General features: G+C 46.0%; 1 protein-coding gene across 1 annotated transcript in view; it reads right to left on the reverse strand.

Moving 5' to 3' along the window:
* Positions 1-4,732: 4,732 nt before the first annotated feature.
* The window catches only part of FLT1 (fms related receptor tyrosine kinase 1), a gene marked incomplete at its 3' end in the record, with an annotated part of 206,155 nt that continues 194,741 nt past the window's right edge, over positions 4,733-16,146 (reverse strand). Inside the window, exons 26-30 of the mRNA XM_080690255.1 lie at positions 14,153-14,258; positions 13,765-13,907; positions 11,107-11,191; positions 9,377-9,471; positions 4,733-4,919 (exon numbers count right to left, since the gene is read on the reverse strand). Of these exons, the coding sequence (XP_080546381.1) occupies positions 4,733-4,919; positions 9,377-9,471; positions 11,107-11,191; positions 13,765-13,907; positions 14,153-14,258 (616 nt within the window). The remainder of the gene's footprint in view (positions 4,920-9,376; positions 9,472-11,106; positions 11,192-13,764; positions 13,908-14,152; positions 14,259-16,146) is intronic.

Here is a 16,146-nt window from a genome sequence, read left to right on the forward strand (position 1 = left end):
GTAAACGTACTTATGTACCACCATCCAGATCAAGAAACAGAAAACTAGTATAGCATCTAGTTGGATTTGAGTTTTTGTTTTGTTTTGTTTTCCCTGAAATATCCTTAGGTCACAAAACTGAAAGTTGACCATCTCTATGTTGGGACCTAGGATATTTTTGTCAACATTTCCTGGCCTTAAAACCCAAAAATCTGGTAATGTATTTAACACTGAGAAGTTCAATAAACCTTATTGGATCATCCTTCTGCTGGAGGGGAATAAAGAATTCCCAAGTGGACTGTAAGTTCCCAGATTCATGAGAAAAATCCTAAACTATGATGTGATGCTGATTCCTCAAGCATTCTTCAAATTATTTGCTCAATGAGTGACTTTAATGTTATGAAAAACAGTATTTTAAAATCAATTTCAGGTTCGTGGAGGAGGGGAGTGCTGGGGATCAAATGGGGCACTCTACCACTGAGCTATATCTGGCCCTTTTTATTTTGAAATAAAGTCTTGCCAAGTTACTCAGGCTGACATCCACCCAGCAGTCCTCCTGTCTCAGACTCCCAAGTACAAGTGTATACCACCAAACCCAGCTGTTTTTCAGATTTTTCTTTCTTCTTTTTGATCCTAGAGATTAAACCTCTGAGATAAACCCCTAGCCCTTTTTATTTTGAAACAAGGTCTCACTAAATTGCTGAGGGGTCTCACTAAATTACTAAAGCTAGCCTCAAACATAAGATCCTTCTGATTCAGCCTCCCAAGTTCTGGGATTATAGGCATGAGCCACTATGCCTAGCTGGATTTCAAATTCTCTTGTCCTCTTCAGTTAGCTACAAGTTTACTAAGATTAGTCACCCTTTTAAAACACCTGTCCCCAGCCAGCCATGGTGGCGCAGGCTTATAATCCCAGCATTTGGGAGGTTGAGACTGGAGGATCGCTGTTCGCAGACAGCCTCAGCTACTTAGTGATGCCCTCTGCAACTCAGACCCTGTTTCAAAATAAAGAATAAAAAATTGGGCAGGGGGTGTAGCTTGGAGGTCAAATGCCTCTGGGTTCCATCCACAGACCCACAAAAAAAAAAAAAAAAAAAAAAAACCCACCTGTCCCCAAGAAAGTAGGCTCAATTTTTTTGCTAATCTAGCCTCCTGATGTTATCAGTCTGGTAATAAGTAACAAGGCCAACTTTCTAAGACAAAGTGCTGCTCATGTGCTCATGTCTAGTCATCACTTGGGTTCTCTTCCTAGAACATAATCTACAAAACCAAATCAGAAAGGTCTTGTGTTTTATCCTTTTGCCTGTTGTTTTGAGAGGTTTCCCACGTGTAACCTCTAGTCCATGTGCACACGAGTATTCTCACGCACCCTATAACTATAATAATTGTTTATCAGCTGAAAATTAGTGTTTAGGGAAGATTGCCTCTTTCTAATTGCGGGCACTTTCATCTGCCCTGGCACTTGCTCAGTGTTTGCATTAACTCGGTTCATAGTCTTACTCATTTTAGGGTTTGGTTTTCTGGGCACCCTGCCTAGTTGTTGGTTTTTTTTTTTTTTTTTTTTATGGTTCTCAGTGTTTCGATTGCTTAGAGCAGCATTGTTAGTTCTGGTGGAAAGCTCTGTTTGCCTTCTCTTCCCTGTGTGTGCTTGATAATTTCTTTTTTTTTTTTTTTTTTTTTCGGTACTGGGGATAAAACCCAGCGGAGCTATACCCACCCCCAGCCCTGTTTTTCTATTTTGTATTCTTTATTTGGAAACAGGGTCTCACTGAGTTGCAAAGGACCTCACTAAGTAGCCGAGGCTGCCCTCGAACTCCAATCCTCCTCTCAGCCTCCCAAGTACTGGGATTATAAGCATGCACCACCAGCTCTCTCAGCACACTGTCATCCCCCGGCCCAAAGACACCTCTGATCCCTTTTATCATTTACAAATGAGGGAGAAAATGTGGATGTTTTTGAAAGTTAATTTTATTATAGGAAGATAGTATACAAAATACATTCATCATGACTAGAAATGTAGGACCAAATAATGTCTTACTTATATCTGTAGCATATATTCTTGGTTTATATAAAGGTAACTTTAAAATTCCAGTTTCCTTAAATAGTTATGCACAAAACACATACAGACAGACACACATATACACATAGTTACTACCACTGTCAGTCAAAGAAGCACTCCCCCATTAATCAGCATAAATGGGCTGACATGTATCTGTTTCATGCTTGACATTGTTATGGGCTGGAAAACACGGCTTAACTCTAGACATAAGCAATATTTTTCAGCCTTTGGACACATTTGTCCTCTGAGCTAAAACGGAGCATCATTTCTTGGGCTAACTAGATGCAGACTTGTATGAGGTTTCCATCCTGCTCCATCCACAGGGTCACACAGAGATCTCCTCCCAAACCCTCAAGGAAGTGCTTGTTTCTTGTTGGTGCCAACCATATTCGTGGCAAATGGCCCTACCATTACTGTCGGTTTCCATTTTCAGTTCTGTCTTACTGAGCAGACACTTTGCAATTAAATATACCCATTATTGTGAGCTTCCACTCTTCTTCTTTCACTGAGACTGGATGGAGCCGGTGTATTCATGCAGGCCACACGCTAGAGAAGCTGAGTTACAGAATCCTAGCAGATCTTCTTTCAGTAAAAGGATATATGCTAAGGTGTCTTAATGATTAATAATTAGATTACTAAATCAAGATATCATATGAATAGCTAAGATTTTCCATATCACTAATTGCTGGATCCTTATCTGATATGAAAAAGAAAAAGAGAATTGACTGGGGTCTTCTTTTATTTTCTCTCTGCTTAACCTCCATCTAGTTACCTATTGCCAGCCGTCACAGGAGCTTTTGTGCATGGAAAGCTGAGAAAGAACAAAGTTCTTCCCCCCTTTCGGGACCTCCCCAATTCTGTTTGGATTTGGTTCCTGGTAACAAACCCGCCTCACTCCTCTGTCTGGCCAGTGAGTCACCAAGCGCTACTGGGGGCGCCTACTGTCTCACTGGGGAATGTGCTGACTCACCCATCTCGAGAACCTTAAACAAGAAATGTGGCACATAGGGAAAGAAGCATACATTCTTCTAATAATTGGAGTTCATGTCCTAGAGCCAGGTCACATGCATAGACAGAAGCCAGATTTTATCTCTTCAACAGTGAAGCAATGATTCACTGTTGCCTGTCTAGCTTTTGACTGGCTTCAGCAGGTGCATACATCCTAAAAACATTGACTGTAATTTGCCTAGACAGCATCTGACACACACTGTAGAGACCCAGGGCCCATTGCTCTCTAGATCCCAAAGAAGCAGGTGTCCTTTTCTATCCTGTCTCCCTATTCCCACCATCCTCAGATCTAAAGCAAGGTCCAAACTAGATGAAAATAGACTTTTCTCCATTTGATGACTCATTAATTAATATCCTGAGTCCCAACTGTAGAAATATCTTGCATAAATTACATATCACCTTTTTTTCCCAAGGAGCATAAAGTGCTTAATAAACATTGGTTAATGTTCTTCCACATCTTTCTAGACTAGCTATGAGTCAGTGGAATCTCTGTTCACTAAAAGGAATCATGCTGACCTCCTCTGCTCCGGTCTCAACTCTGGGGAGGTTGGTCAGGCTAGGATAGATAGAGATGATTTCATTCTGCCTTACTGGGTTTCTGCCCATCAGTACTAGTTCTGGTGCAAAGAAACCCTCTATGAGACTGCATTCTCCTTCTCCTCAGATTCCTTTCATTGTAGCTGTACAAAATGGTCATACAAAAAATTAAGTGTCTTATCTATACATTAATACTCAAAATAGAATCTTACATTCTGGGGATGTGGCTTTGAGCCCGACAGCAGACAACCCTGACAGACCACTTAGCTTCCTGAACCTGCCGAGTGGCCCCCGTCCTGCCTGAAGCCTGACTCTCCAGGTAGTCCTCACTAGGGGAGCCCACGGCAAGGCTTAGAGTCAAGTGGTACCCACAGTGCCATAAATCAGAACGTGCTACTTACAGGAATGGGCAGAGAACCAGTCCTGTGGGTAAAGTCTCAAGATTTGCATTAATTCCAAAAAATGTTTGCTCTTTTCTTGCCTCCAAGAATCCAGGAAAACATCCCTTCCTCTCTGTCTTGTCTACTCCTGGCGGGCTCTTGGAAGTCCAGTAGTCAGGGCTGGGAAGCGCTGGGGGAAGAGCGGGCCCCACTCCTACTCCCTCCCAAGCGGCACATCTCCAAGCCCCCCTTCTGTTTTCTCTCCTCTCTCCCTCCTCTTTTCTTCTCTTCCTCTCTTTATATGGTTTATGCCCACAAGGACTCCAGAGACAGTGCTCAGGCCAGCAGGTGATCCCGCCAGCCAAAGGCCTCATGGCCCCTGGCTCTGGGGCTGCGGGGCTGCCCCAGTTCAGTCCATGCTGTGCAGTGTGAGCAGTGACGCTCCCGAGCCCTCCTGTCCTGTGAGCCCTGAAGCCTCTGGGGCTGAAGCAAGAATGTCATTACCTGGCTTGGGGAGGATTTCTCTAACAGCAAGTGATATGAGGATTGAGCAGTAGTGTTCTTCACTTATCACTATTTCCCTATTTATCTGGGGTTACATTCTTGTTAGTCAAAAAAAAAAAAAAGCACTATTAAAAGTCATCATAAAAAGCAGCCGGCTCCTGTGGATAGGTAAAGGTGTAAACTCATATATGCATAATACTGGCGAGAGCTAGTTTCCTGGGGGTGTAAATACACGTGTACTTTTAAAAAGAGGGCCATGTTGACGTTAGGCAGGCGGAGTGGAGTACAAGACCACGGAGTTGTAGTCCGGGGGCGGAGGGCAGCACGGGTCCTCCTTCCCGAGGTCCGAGTTCTCACGTGCAGATCTGAGGTGGCCGCAGCTGGACAGGAAGAAGCTAGGCCTGGTGACATCGGGCAGCCCTGACTCCTTACTTTTACTGGTTACTCTCAAGCTGAAGACAGAAAAGAAAAGTCATCAAATGTACAGAATAGGTTTCTCAAAAGCAAAGACCGAGGCCCTCTCTCTCTCTGGAGTCATTTGTCCACATCAGTCCTCGCGATAGTGGTAAGGGAGCCCTATCTCAGGCTCTGGTCAGATTTTCTTTGTTCTAAAACGGAATGCTGCTGGACTCCTACCAGCCTGGTTAGAGGGAGGCCTGCCTGTGGCTGGGGATGGAGTGTATGATTGGATAGTGCCAGTACTGGAGAAACTGAGGAAAAAGGATCACAGGTTCGAGGCCAGCCTCAGCAACACAGCGGGACCCTGTTTCAAAACAAAAAGGGCTGGAGTGCAGCTTGGAGGTAGAATACCCCTGAGTTCAATCCCCAACATTAAAACATAAAAATTAAAGTAAAACACAGGGCTGAGAGATGCAGCCAGGAGCCAGAGAATGCTTGAAGCTACCAAAAGCTGGGAGAGGCAGGGATGGATTTCTCCTCCAGATCCTTAGCAAGAGCTCCGCCCTCGTGAGGTGGCGGTGCGGCCGCCAGAACAGCCAGGGAGCTCTTAAATTCAAGTCCCCATGTCTGTGGTAACGTTACAACAGTCTGGACTCGAAGCCTCACACACAAAGGTCGGCACGGTTGTCTCACTGTGGTGCTTGTGTTCTAGAAGGGAGGCGTGGCAGTGCGTGTCTGTAAACCCAGTACTTGGGAGGCTGAGATGGGAGGATCGCGGGTTCAAGGGCAGCCTCAGCAACTTAGTGAGGTCCTTGGCAACTTAGACCTTGTTCAAAATAAAAAATAAACAGCTTGGGATATGGCTGGAGATAGAATGCCCCTGGGTTTCAATCCCTACACACACACACACACACACACACACACACACACACACACACTGTATTTTAGCAGTTGCCTCAAGGGCGAGCTTGGTATGTTGCATCCAGCCTAGACAGATACATGGGAGGGAAAGTTTCCCTGTTCTTTTGTACTTGCTTGAATTTCCTGTTTAATTAGGAGTTGGGGCAAGGGAGAGGACCTTGTGAACCCTGCTAGTTAGACTGGTCTGGACTAGCGTGTCTGGTTCTATGTTCTTAATCTCAGAGTAAAAGATACAATTTATAGTTTTCTTCAACAAATATCAAGAAAAAAGCAGCCAGCCATTTTACCAACGTGTTCCAAAATACGAAACAAAGGAGCAGTTGTTCTGCTTCCTCTTATCCATCCATTCATCACCCATGTCTTCTAATTTGCTGACTCAACTCTGGAACTTTTTAATTATTTTTGTACTGAGGATTAAACGTAGGGGCATTCTACCTCTGAGCTACGCCTGCAGACTGTATTTTTTATTTTGAAACAGGGTCTTGCTAAGTTGCTGAGGGTCTCTTTAAGTTGCCTCAAAACTGTGATCCTCCTGTCTCAGCCTCCTAAGTTACAGGTGTGCACAGCACACCCAGCTTCAACTCTGACACTGTTGTTCAACTTCGAAGGAAACAAACGTGTTGATATTTGCCTGGAAATGCCTGTCTTTCTAACTGTTTTGATGTATGGTGCTAAAAGTCACCTAGGTATGCATTGCCATCCTTTGATTTAGATCCTAGTTTAGCAAAATATAGCCCACGAGTAGGCCATCTGGTTTTTTTTTCTTTTAAACAAGAACTTTATTAGATGTAATTTATGTAGTATACAATGTGCATGTATAAGCCAATGGTTTTTCAAAATTGCTATAATTTTTTTTTTCTTTTTTGGTGGTGCTGGGGTTCCTGGAAGCCCTTCTACCTCCAGGCTACACTCCCAGACCTATGTCTGGAAACAGGGAAACAGGGTCTCTTAAGCCATCAGGGCTGGCTTCGAACCAGCATGATCCTCCTGTCTCCGCCTCCCAAGCGCGGGGATTACAAGTGTGTGACACCACGCCTGGCTAAAATTGCTATAATTTTTTTTATCTTAAATGTCCCTGAAAGGCTGGTCCCTAGGTTTGCAGGTAGGAGGTACTGAGACCTTTAGAAGGGGCCTAGCGAGAGGGCCTGAGGTCACTGGGGGTGTGCCCTTGGACTGGAATCTCTAAACCACAAGCCAAAATAACCTTCTTCTAATTTGCTCAGGCATTTCATTATAGTGATGAGAAGCTGACTTAACACCGGTATATACATAAACTGTATAACCATCACCACAGTTTGGGGACATTTTGAATACCCATTAGCAGTTTCTCTCCTTCTCCACACCACCAGCAAGCCCTAGGCAACCACACTGATCAATTTTATCTCCCTAGTTTGTCTATTATGGATATTTCATATGAAATAAATCATAAAATCTGATTAGCTTAACTATGATTATTCATAACTGTGTTATGAATGGGATATTCTACTTAACATCACATTCTCAAGGTTCATCAATGTTACAGCATGTATTAGTACTTTATACTTTCTTATTGACAAATATTATTGCATTGTATAGCTATACCTCTTTTTATTTATCTCCCCATCAACTGATGAGCATTTGGGTTGCTTCCACTTTAAGAATTATGCAGTTGTGAACATTTGTATGCAAATTTGTATGCAAGATTTTGTGTGAATGTAAGTTTTCATTTCTCTTGGGTATATACTTACTTAAAAATGGACTTACTGGTTCACTGGGGAACTATTTACCTTTTGAGCAATTGCTGACCTGTATCCCAAAGTGGCTATACCATTTTACATTTCTACCAATAAAGGTTTGAATTTCTCACATGCTTGCCAACCGACTTTGTTTTTCCTTTGTTCCCCCCCCCCCCAGTACTAGAGACGGAACCCAGGGGCATTCTACCACTGAGCTATACCCCAAGCCCTTTTTAGTTTTGAGTTTTGAGATGTGGTCTCCTTAAGTTCTCCAGGCTGGCCTTGAACTTGCGATCCTTCTGCCTCAGCCTCTGGAGTAGCTAGTATTACAGGTATGTACTACCACATCTGACAAAGGAATCTCTGTTGACAACAGACTTCAGTCCTGCCATCCTCATAGCGTGAGGTGACAGCTTGGTGGGCTGGATCTGCATTTTGCTGAGCACTGATAAAGTTGCATCTTGACCATACTCCTGCCATTGTTAGGTTTAATGGTGCCAGGCATGCCTACTTACTTACGCATAGTCTACGGCTGCTTTTACCCTGTAGAGGCAGAACCAAGCAACCGAGCAAGTGCTTGCGGTGTGACCGTTTGTGAAAAACTCTGATTAGATGAAAGGGGAGCAGGTTCTGCCTGTGGCGGAAAGGAATAGAGGGTAAAGCCAGGAAAGGAAGGGAACTTGTCGTGACCAACCTTTCCTAGTCCAGCACTGTTCTAGGTAGGGCTAGCACAGAGAAGCTGAAGTGACCCTTGGGGGTCAGTAGAAAAGCAGGAGCCTGGGTATGCTGACAGCAGCAGCCACAGTATGGTGGGAGGTGATCGACGAGGACGCGGGGGTGTGGAGAAACCTTCAAGTGGGCAAAGGGTCACCGCGTCCACAGGAAGGAGAGAGTCCTTGGTTTAGAATGGTTCTCAGGGCGGCATGTCTTAGGCCTGACTCATCTTGTACAGACCCTTCTAGCCTGGGAACAAGACCAGGGAGCGTTGTCTTCTGCCCCTACAAGCATGTCTCCATCCATGACCTTCTTTCCTCTGAGGCCCTCTGCTTCACATGTTGGGACTGAGTCGGTAATTTTTTGCACATTCCTCCCTCTTAAACCCCAGCCTTAGATGGGCATGGGAGCACATGCCTGTAATCCCAGTACTTGGGAGACCGAGAAAGGAGGATTGCAGGTAGGAGGCCAGCCTCAGTAACTTAGCAAGATCCTTAACAGCTTAGTGAGACCCCGTTTCCAAATAAAATATTAAAATAGGGGTGGGAGTGTAGCACAGAGGTAAAATACCCCCCTGTGTCCAATACCCAGTATCCAAAAAATGAATGAATGGATTTTTTTTTAAAAAAGGATTAGGGCAGAGCTTAATCCTGTGTTCAATCCTCAATACCAAAAGGAAAAAAATAAAAAATAAAAACAGCCTTCCTTTTCAGAACTTGGTATACGTTTGGCCTTTTATACCCTCTTTCCTGCCTTTCAGGGGAAAGTACTTTCTGCAATGTCTAAATGCTGCAGTTCGAAGGGAAAGCACCCCTCAGATATTCCCCTGAAACCATCTTTTTTTTTCTTTTTCTTTCTTTTTTTTTTTGTTTTTTTGTTTTTTTGCAGTACTAGGGATGGAACCCAGGGACATTCTACCTCAATAGTTGTTCCCCCAGCCCTATTTTTTATTCTTTATTTGGAAACAGGGTCTCACCGAGTTGCAAAGGGCCTCACTAAGTAGCTGAGGCTGCCCGTGAACCCAGAACCTCCTGTCTCAGCCTCCCAAATGCTGGGATTACAAGCGTGCATCACTATGCCTGGCTCCATGAAACCATCTTCCCTGGCACCTTCCTTCACTGGCCCCCGCCGATAAGAGAGAAGAAGTCTAGCTTCCTTACTCAGTCTTTAGCGAGGTCTTGGGCTTGCTCTCAGTCCAGGTGAAGCGCTTCAGCAAGGGGGAGGCCAGCAGAGCGCCACTGTCCAGCAGAGAACCCTGTGGGAGGGAGGAGCAAGGTTACAGCTTGTCTGGCCCAGAAGAGGCCACGCCATCTCGGTGACGTGAAGATGTTGGGGCGCGCCTCTGAGGTCCCTCCAGCCCTGCCTTCGCTGCACGGCCCCTGCCTGTCACACAAAGCAACCTCCTCGTGTGGGCAAACACAGACTTGGTGGGTACGAGGGACACCTCCTCTTGGTGCCACTGAGGCCCTGCTTCCCCAAGATGTGGTTAACCGACTAAAGCTAAAGGGAGAACTGTAGGAAAGCAAGCTCCATAGAAAACGATGGAAGTTTCCATATTACAGCTAACTTTGGCAGATGAAGGTTGTGTGCGTCTTGTGGCGGCGATCGTGTGTAAAAATTCTGAAAAAAAGATCTGGAAAATTATATGGACGTGGCTCGGTTCCTTTTCTTGGAGACCTTGTGAATTTTCTGGCCATCCTTGGTCATAGCTTCTGGCAATTACACCTCACGGCTGAGTTATCCGTAGCACTGGGCTTCATGCCCATTCTGGGTGACCGTAGACGGCCTGTTGCAGTGATTGGATTCCATGCTCCGCTCCTGCCTCCCTCTGAGGCTCTTACACGGGGCAGTGTTCACCCTTCAATTATCACTAAACTCCTCCGGCAACAGGAGGCTGTCACAATTTGCCCCTTCGGTTGGTGTCGAGGTTGAGAACTCTTCCAAGGCTTTACTCAGTATCATTTCCTGGGACTTGAAGCCGACGTAGCAAGCAAACACTACTTCTATCTACTTTACCGTCATACGCTGCCACTTAAAAAGCAAATGTTTTTATACTGTAAAATCACCTTGTCCCTCCATCTCAGGAGTGTGACAAGGTATGGCTGGCTTTGAGGGTGAGGAGGAGCTCAGCTGAGGCCACACCATACCCACTTCCAGGCCCCGGCCCTGTGCTCTTCTGCCCAGCGTTATTCTCTCAGCCCCACACACCAGCTTTAGAAGAAGAGCTGGGAGAGGCCTCTCGGTGGCCAGGCCGTCCTGCTTTGCTTCTCCCAGTGTGTCTGAAGGAAGCAGACTGCTCAGCCTCCAGAACCTCAGGGAGAAAGGGGTGGCGCCCAGATGGACTTCCCTCGGACCCAGAGCTTCTACCTCACAGGCCTCTGTTATACACACTGGCCCGGCCTCTCCCAAACCTAGGAGTCTCTTACAATGCCCAAAGCAAGGGCCCATCACTGGGAGCCAGGAAGCTTGCAAACACAAAGCTACAAGGACGTACAAGGCCTGGAGTGAATTCTGAGCCATCTTTAAACCATGGGCTTCAGCCAGGTGTGGTGGCACACACCTGTAATCCCAGTACTTGGGAGGCTGAGACAGGAGGATCGCAGGTTTGAGGCCAGCCTCAACAGCTTAGTCTCAGAATAAGAAATAAAATAGGACTGGGGTATAGCTCAGAGGTAAAATGCCCCTGGGTTCTGGGTTCAGCCTCCATAACAAAACACAAACAACAGAAAACATGTAATTCTGCTTTCATATTAGCTCCTCACAGCTAAGCCTGGTCATCGGTCCCCCTGACACTGTCATCTGTTACCACTGGTTGCTGGCCCTCACTGTCCCACACTACCAGACTCTTAGAGTTGGTGCTGGATGGAATTGGCAGGGCTTCATGACTTACATCAAACATGGAGGTGGCCTTTGGTGAAAGCTCTTCAAAGGTTTTGATTCTTTCCAGGCTCATGAATTTGAAGGCATTTACATATCTAACGAAGAAACAGAAAGAATAATCAAGACAGGAAAACGCACGTATTTTTGATTATTCAGAAGCCCGAAGGCACCATATCCTGGCTAAGATGAACCTAGGTACCAACTGCCTAACTGTTCCAGCTTGAATTTCCTGCTGTGCCCCTGGTGGTCCTCATGGTGATGTGGTGGTCCTCATGGTGATGTGGTGGTCCTCATGGTGATGTGGTGGTCCTCATGGTGATGTCACGGCCTTCTGTAATTGTCAATTCACCTTCCATGGTTTTCTGCAAACTCCCCCAAAGGACCTCCTCTGATCTCTTGTGGAATCACAAAACATCAGGTGCCTAGAAATGACCTGGGGTGTCATCTGATGTGAACACTTTATGGTCCAAGGCCTGGGAAGTGTCAGACCCGTATCACTTAGAGCTGCCTGCCTGAGAAGGCTGTGGTGGCACGTGGAATGGCCTGGCAACGTCCACAGCTGATGTTACTGCATACCTGAGTGCTAGGGCCAGTCTAGTATATCCTGTACTGTGGGTACAGACTGGGGGAAATGAGTAGAATTTGTATGATCTCCCTATTACTACTTCCTGTTTTTTGTTAATGGCTTATTAGGAAAGACCATCACGGATACCCACTAGCGAGTTACTCACAGGCAAGTTCACCTAGCGGCTGAATTCCTGTCTCTGCAAGTTCCAACTTTTTCTCTTTTTTTGGTATTGGATATTGAACCCAGATGTTTCCTACCTTTGAGCTACACCCCCAGCCCTTTTTATTCCTCATTTTGAAACAGGGTCTAAGTGGCTGCGGGTCTTTCTAAGTGGCTGAGGCTGGCCTTGCACCTGTAATCCTCCCGTCTCTGCCTCCCAAGCACTGGGATTTCAGGCGAGCACCGCCGCACCTGGCTGAGGCCCAACTTCTTAAGCAAGCTCATTTTGGGGCCATATCTGAGAAGGGCCCAAATTACTTTGACCTTTCATGCTACCCCTCTATCTCTAACCCAATCAGGACTTGCTAAGGCATTTACTCCAAGCTAGTTTTCTCATTTTTAAAAACCAGATGACTGATCTGTTCTGGCCTCTGGGGCTGGTGGTGAGGCACCAGCAATGCCTGTCCTGGAATCCATTTAAGGGTCTAGGATGCCCGCTGGATTGTTTTGAAGCCTGTTATAGACAGCTATCAAGGTTTCCCACTGTTGTGACTCTTCCCCAGGCCCTCCCTGGTGGCCACTGAGGTCAAAGCCTGAGGGCTGAGCCGATACAGAAGCAGATACAGAAGCTAGAAAGCCCCACAGGAGATTCTCATGGTCTACAGCAGGTCCTGACTGCACAGGGGGACAGGACCCCTGGGTTAGAATTGGGGCATGGTGGTGCACATCTCTGAACCCAGAGATCTGGGGAGCCCAAGGCTGGAAGATCACTCACTAAGCCTGGGCAACTTAGTAAGACCCTGTCTCAAAATAAAATTTTTTTTAAAGAACTAGGTTAGACGGGCATGGGAGGCTGAAACAGGAGGATCGCAGGTTTGCAGCCAACCTCAGCAACTTGGTGAGGCCCTTTGCAACTTAGTGAGACCTTGTTTCAAGATAAAGAATAAAACAGGGCTGGGGGTGTAGCTCAGGGTGCATAAAACCAGTTGACATAGATGAAAGCTTAGCATGGTGCCGACCACAACACACAGGTTTGTGTGACCATGAGGCCTGAACATATTTAGCATGTGTGAGGCTGTTGGCACGGAGGAGCAGAACCTTGCCCTGCAGAGGCCCTCGGTGAAGCTCTGGTCCTTGCTCTGGCCTCCTCTGCAGGAATGCAAGATACATTAACTTGTTAGGGAAGGAAAGAAAATACAGCAAAAGAAAAGAAAAAGCCAGTTTTATTTGTTTAGTTTTATCTAAGGCTTAATTAAAAAATTAATGTCACGGGGATAAGGGGAAGATGGTTATAGAATAAGGCTAAAGAAACTTAAAAATGATTGGATTCTTGATTGGATTTTGCTTTAAAAATTATTTTTAAAGCTGGGCACAGTTGCATATGCTTGCAACTCCAATACTTGGTAGTCGGACACAGGAAGATCACAGGTTCAAGGTCAGCCACATCAACCTAATGAGACCCTGTTTCAAAATAAAAAAAAAATAATAAAAAGGGCTTGGTGTGTAGCTTGGAGATAGACTGCTCCTGGGTTCAATACCCTGTAGCACGCACATGCACACACATACACACACACACACAGACACACACATGCACGCGCAAGCACACACAACTATAAAAGGCATTTGAAGGAAATTATGGAAGTTTGAATAATAGATGATAGTAAGCAGTTTCTTTGATGTGATAATTTTGGTATAGTTACACAGGAGAATACCATTAGGAGATGTGTACCAAAGGGTTTGGGGTAAAGTGTAATACTACTGTTAAGCTCTTTCAAATAGTTCAGAAAAAATTATATATATACTCTCCAAAACACATAGAATGCAAATAATATGGCAAAATGTCAACACTGGTTGAATTTAGGAGGGTGATCATGACCCATTTCCCCTGTTTTATAAATGTTTATTAATACTACAGTAGAAAGCTGGGCAAAGAAATCTTACCTGACGTCATTAGAGCTTCCTGAATTAAGCTTTGGCGCTGAAATGGTGTTGTTGAAAAAGTCCTCAGAGAAAGTAGGGGTTGAATATGTGAATCCACTGCTTCCAGTCAGTATGGCATTGAGTGGGATATAGTCTTTACCATCCTAAAATAGGAAAGATAGAGTTCTAATTTTATACAGTTCCATTGCAATCAACTTCTGGAAAGCGTCAGGTCAACTTCGACTCTGTCATCTGCCTGGTCTGCTTGTGTTCTGAGAAGGTGACTCTGCACACACACATGCATATACTGTTACCATTTCTGTTAATATGTCTTAACCAACAAAACAGCCTTTTGACTTACATTTAAAGGCATTTGGCCTTCTGATATTCTGGATAAGTTTAGTTTTACCTGTTGTACATTGGCTTGAAGCAGATCGCCTAGTTTTTCCACAAGTTCTGCAAATCGTGGCCTTTCCTTTGGGTCTTTGTGCCAGCAGTCCAACATGATCTGATAGCTGTTGGGCAAAAGTACAGGAAGAGCTGTTGTAGGCTGCCCGACTGTCACAGAGCAACGGCTGCTGTCTTACATATACAGATCACACTTCACTGGGAACTGGACCCAGGGGCATTCTACCTCTGAGCCATACCCTAAGTCCCTTTTATTTTAAAACAGAGTTTCACTAACTTGTTGAGAATCTTACACCTGCCATCCTGTCTCAGCCTTCCAAGTACTGGGATCACAGGCGTACACCACCACACCTGGTTCCTTTTTCTTTTTTGAAACGGAGTCTCACTAAATTGCTGACTGGCCTCAGTAATTGCTTACTGGCCTCAGTAAGTTGCCGAGGCTGGCTGTGAGCCTGTGATCCTCTTGTCTCAGGCTCCCAAGTACTGGGGTCACAAGTATGAGCCACCACGCTGGGCTCAGATGATGCTTTTTATAGTACGTAATGCTGCTTCATTTTAGGTCTGAGTCTGTAGCAGCAACACACAAACGGTGTTTGGACCAAGTCCTTCTGGCAGTAGAAAGCACGTGTCCACTGAGGCAGATGAACAAAGCCGCCCTCCGGAGCTATCATGACCCAAGTTCTTCCAGTGCCTATGGCTGGCCTCTGCAGAGGGGAAGGACTGAGTCTTGTGGGCCCAGCAGAGATACTGGAAGGAAAACACCACCGTTTGCCGCAGTTAGATGTGAAGTGCAGCACACCTCCACTCACTCTCAAAAGCGGGCCAACGTCCTGAAAGCTAAGAGTCGCCGCGAGCATGCGTGGGCGAGTCAGCAGCGCTCATCTCGTTCCTGGGTACTGACAAAGGTGCCGGCTCCTCAGTGAGGACCTGGTATTCCAAGTCCTCACACTCCTCCCTTAGGCTCTGAGTGAACACTGATGGAGAATGTACTGCGTACATGACCTGTATCACTTCCGAAGGGGAGGTCAGTGCAGGACGTTAGCAGCTCCTCGTGCTGTGTGCAAAGGTCCTGTGTGTGGCTGATCCCCTCCCCCCCCAACCAGCATTTCATAGCTCGCATTACAAACTGACCTCCCACCACTAAGGCAAAAAGTACAGGCTGGGCTTCTGCATTGGAAACATCTGTCTTAATATCACAGAGGCCAGATCTTGTCCTGGGATTCCAGTGTCAACAGGGTCCTCTGCAATTCTTCTCTTACGCATGAGATGGAAAGATACTGGGCTCCTCTCTTGGTTAAATCTGCTTGGAGTCCAAGTCTGTACCTACCCCTCTCTTTGCAAAACACATGCCAGAGGGCGGTGCACACTGAATTAAGGTTTATTCTGCGTGGGCCCTAGCCACTCTATACGCGATATTTACTGTAAGTTATCTCTTCTGTTGGAAGATCTTCTGGACCCAAAAAGACTCTGACTGAGGCAGTTAAAAATCTGGATGGGCACGCCGGGCGTGGTGGCGCACGCTTGTAATCCCCGCGCTTGGGAGGCGGAGACAGGAGGATGGCACAGGTTCGAAGCCAGCCGTGCGCGCTGGCTTAGGAGACCCTGTTTCCAAAATGAAAATGTAAAAATAGATCTGGGAGTGTAGCCCAGAGGTCGAAGGGCTTCCAGGAACCCCAGTACCACCAAAAAAAAAAAAAAAAAATCTGGATGGGCTGGGAATTGGGACTGCAAGGCCAGGACATCATCTCCACACCCCTCACCCAGCCCAGAATCTGGCCTGGATGCTTTCAATAAGTATCTGCAGAAGGCAGTTAGACTGGTCTTTAGGAAGAGCCAGCTCTGAGCCTTCCATGAACTCTTCAACCACAGCGCAGGCATTGTTGTGATGCTGGGAGCTGGGTGTTGCGGGGAGAAAACCGTTACAGTTAGATTTGAAATGCCCTCTAAAGAGCTCATTTCTTAGTGTTTGCAACTGATGTGATTGAGTCAGGAGGG

Source organism: Muscardinus avellanarius, assembly GCF_963383645.1.
Source record: "Muscardinus avellanarius genome assembly, chromosome: 2".
NCBI classification, from domain to species: Eukaryota; Metazoa; Chordata; class Mammalia; order Rodentia; family Gliridae; genus Muscardinus; species Muscardinus avellanarius.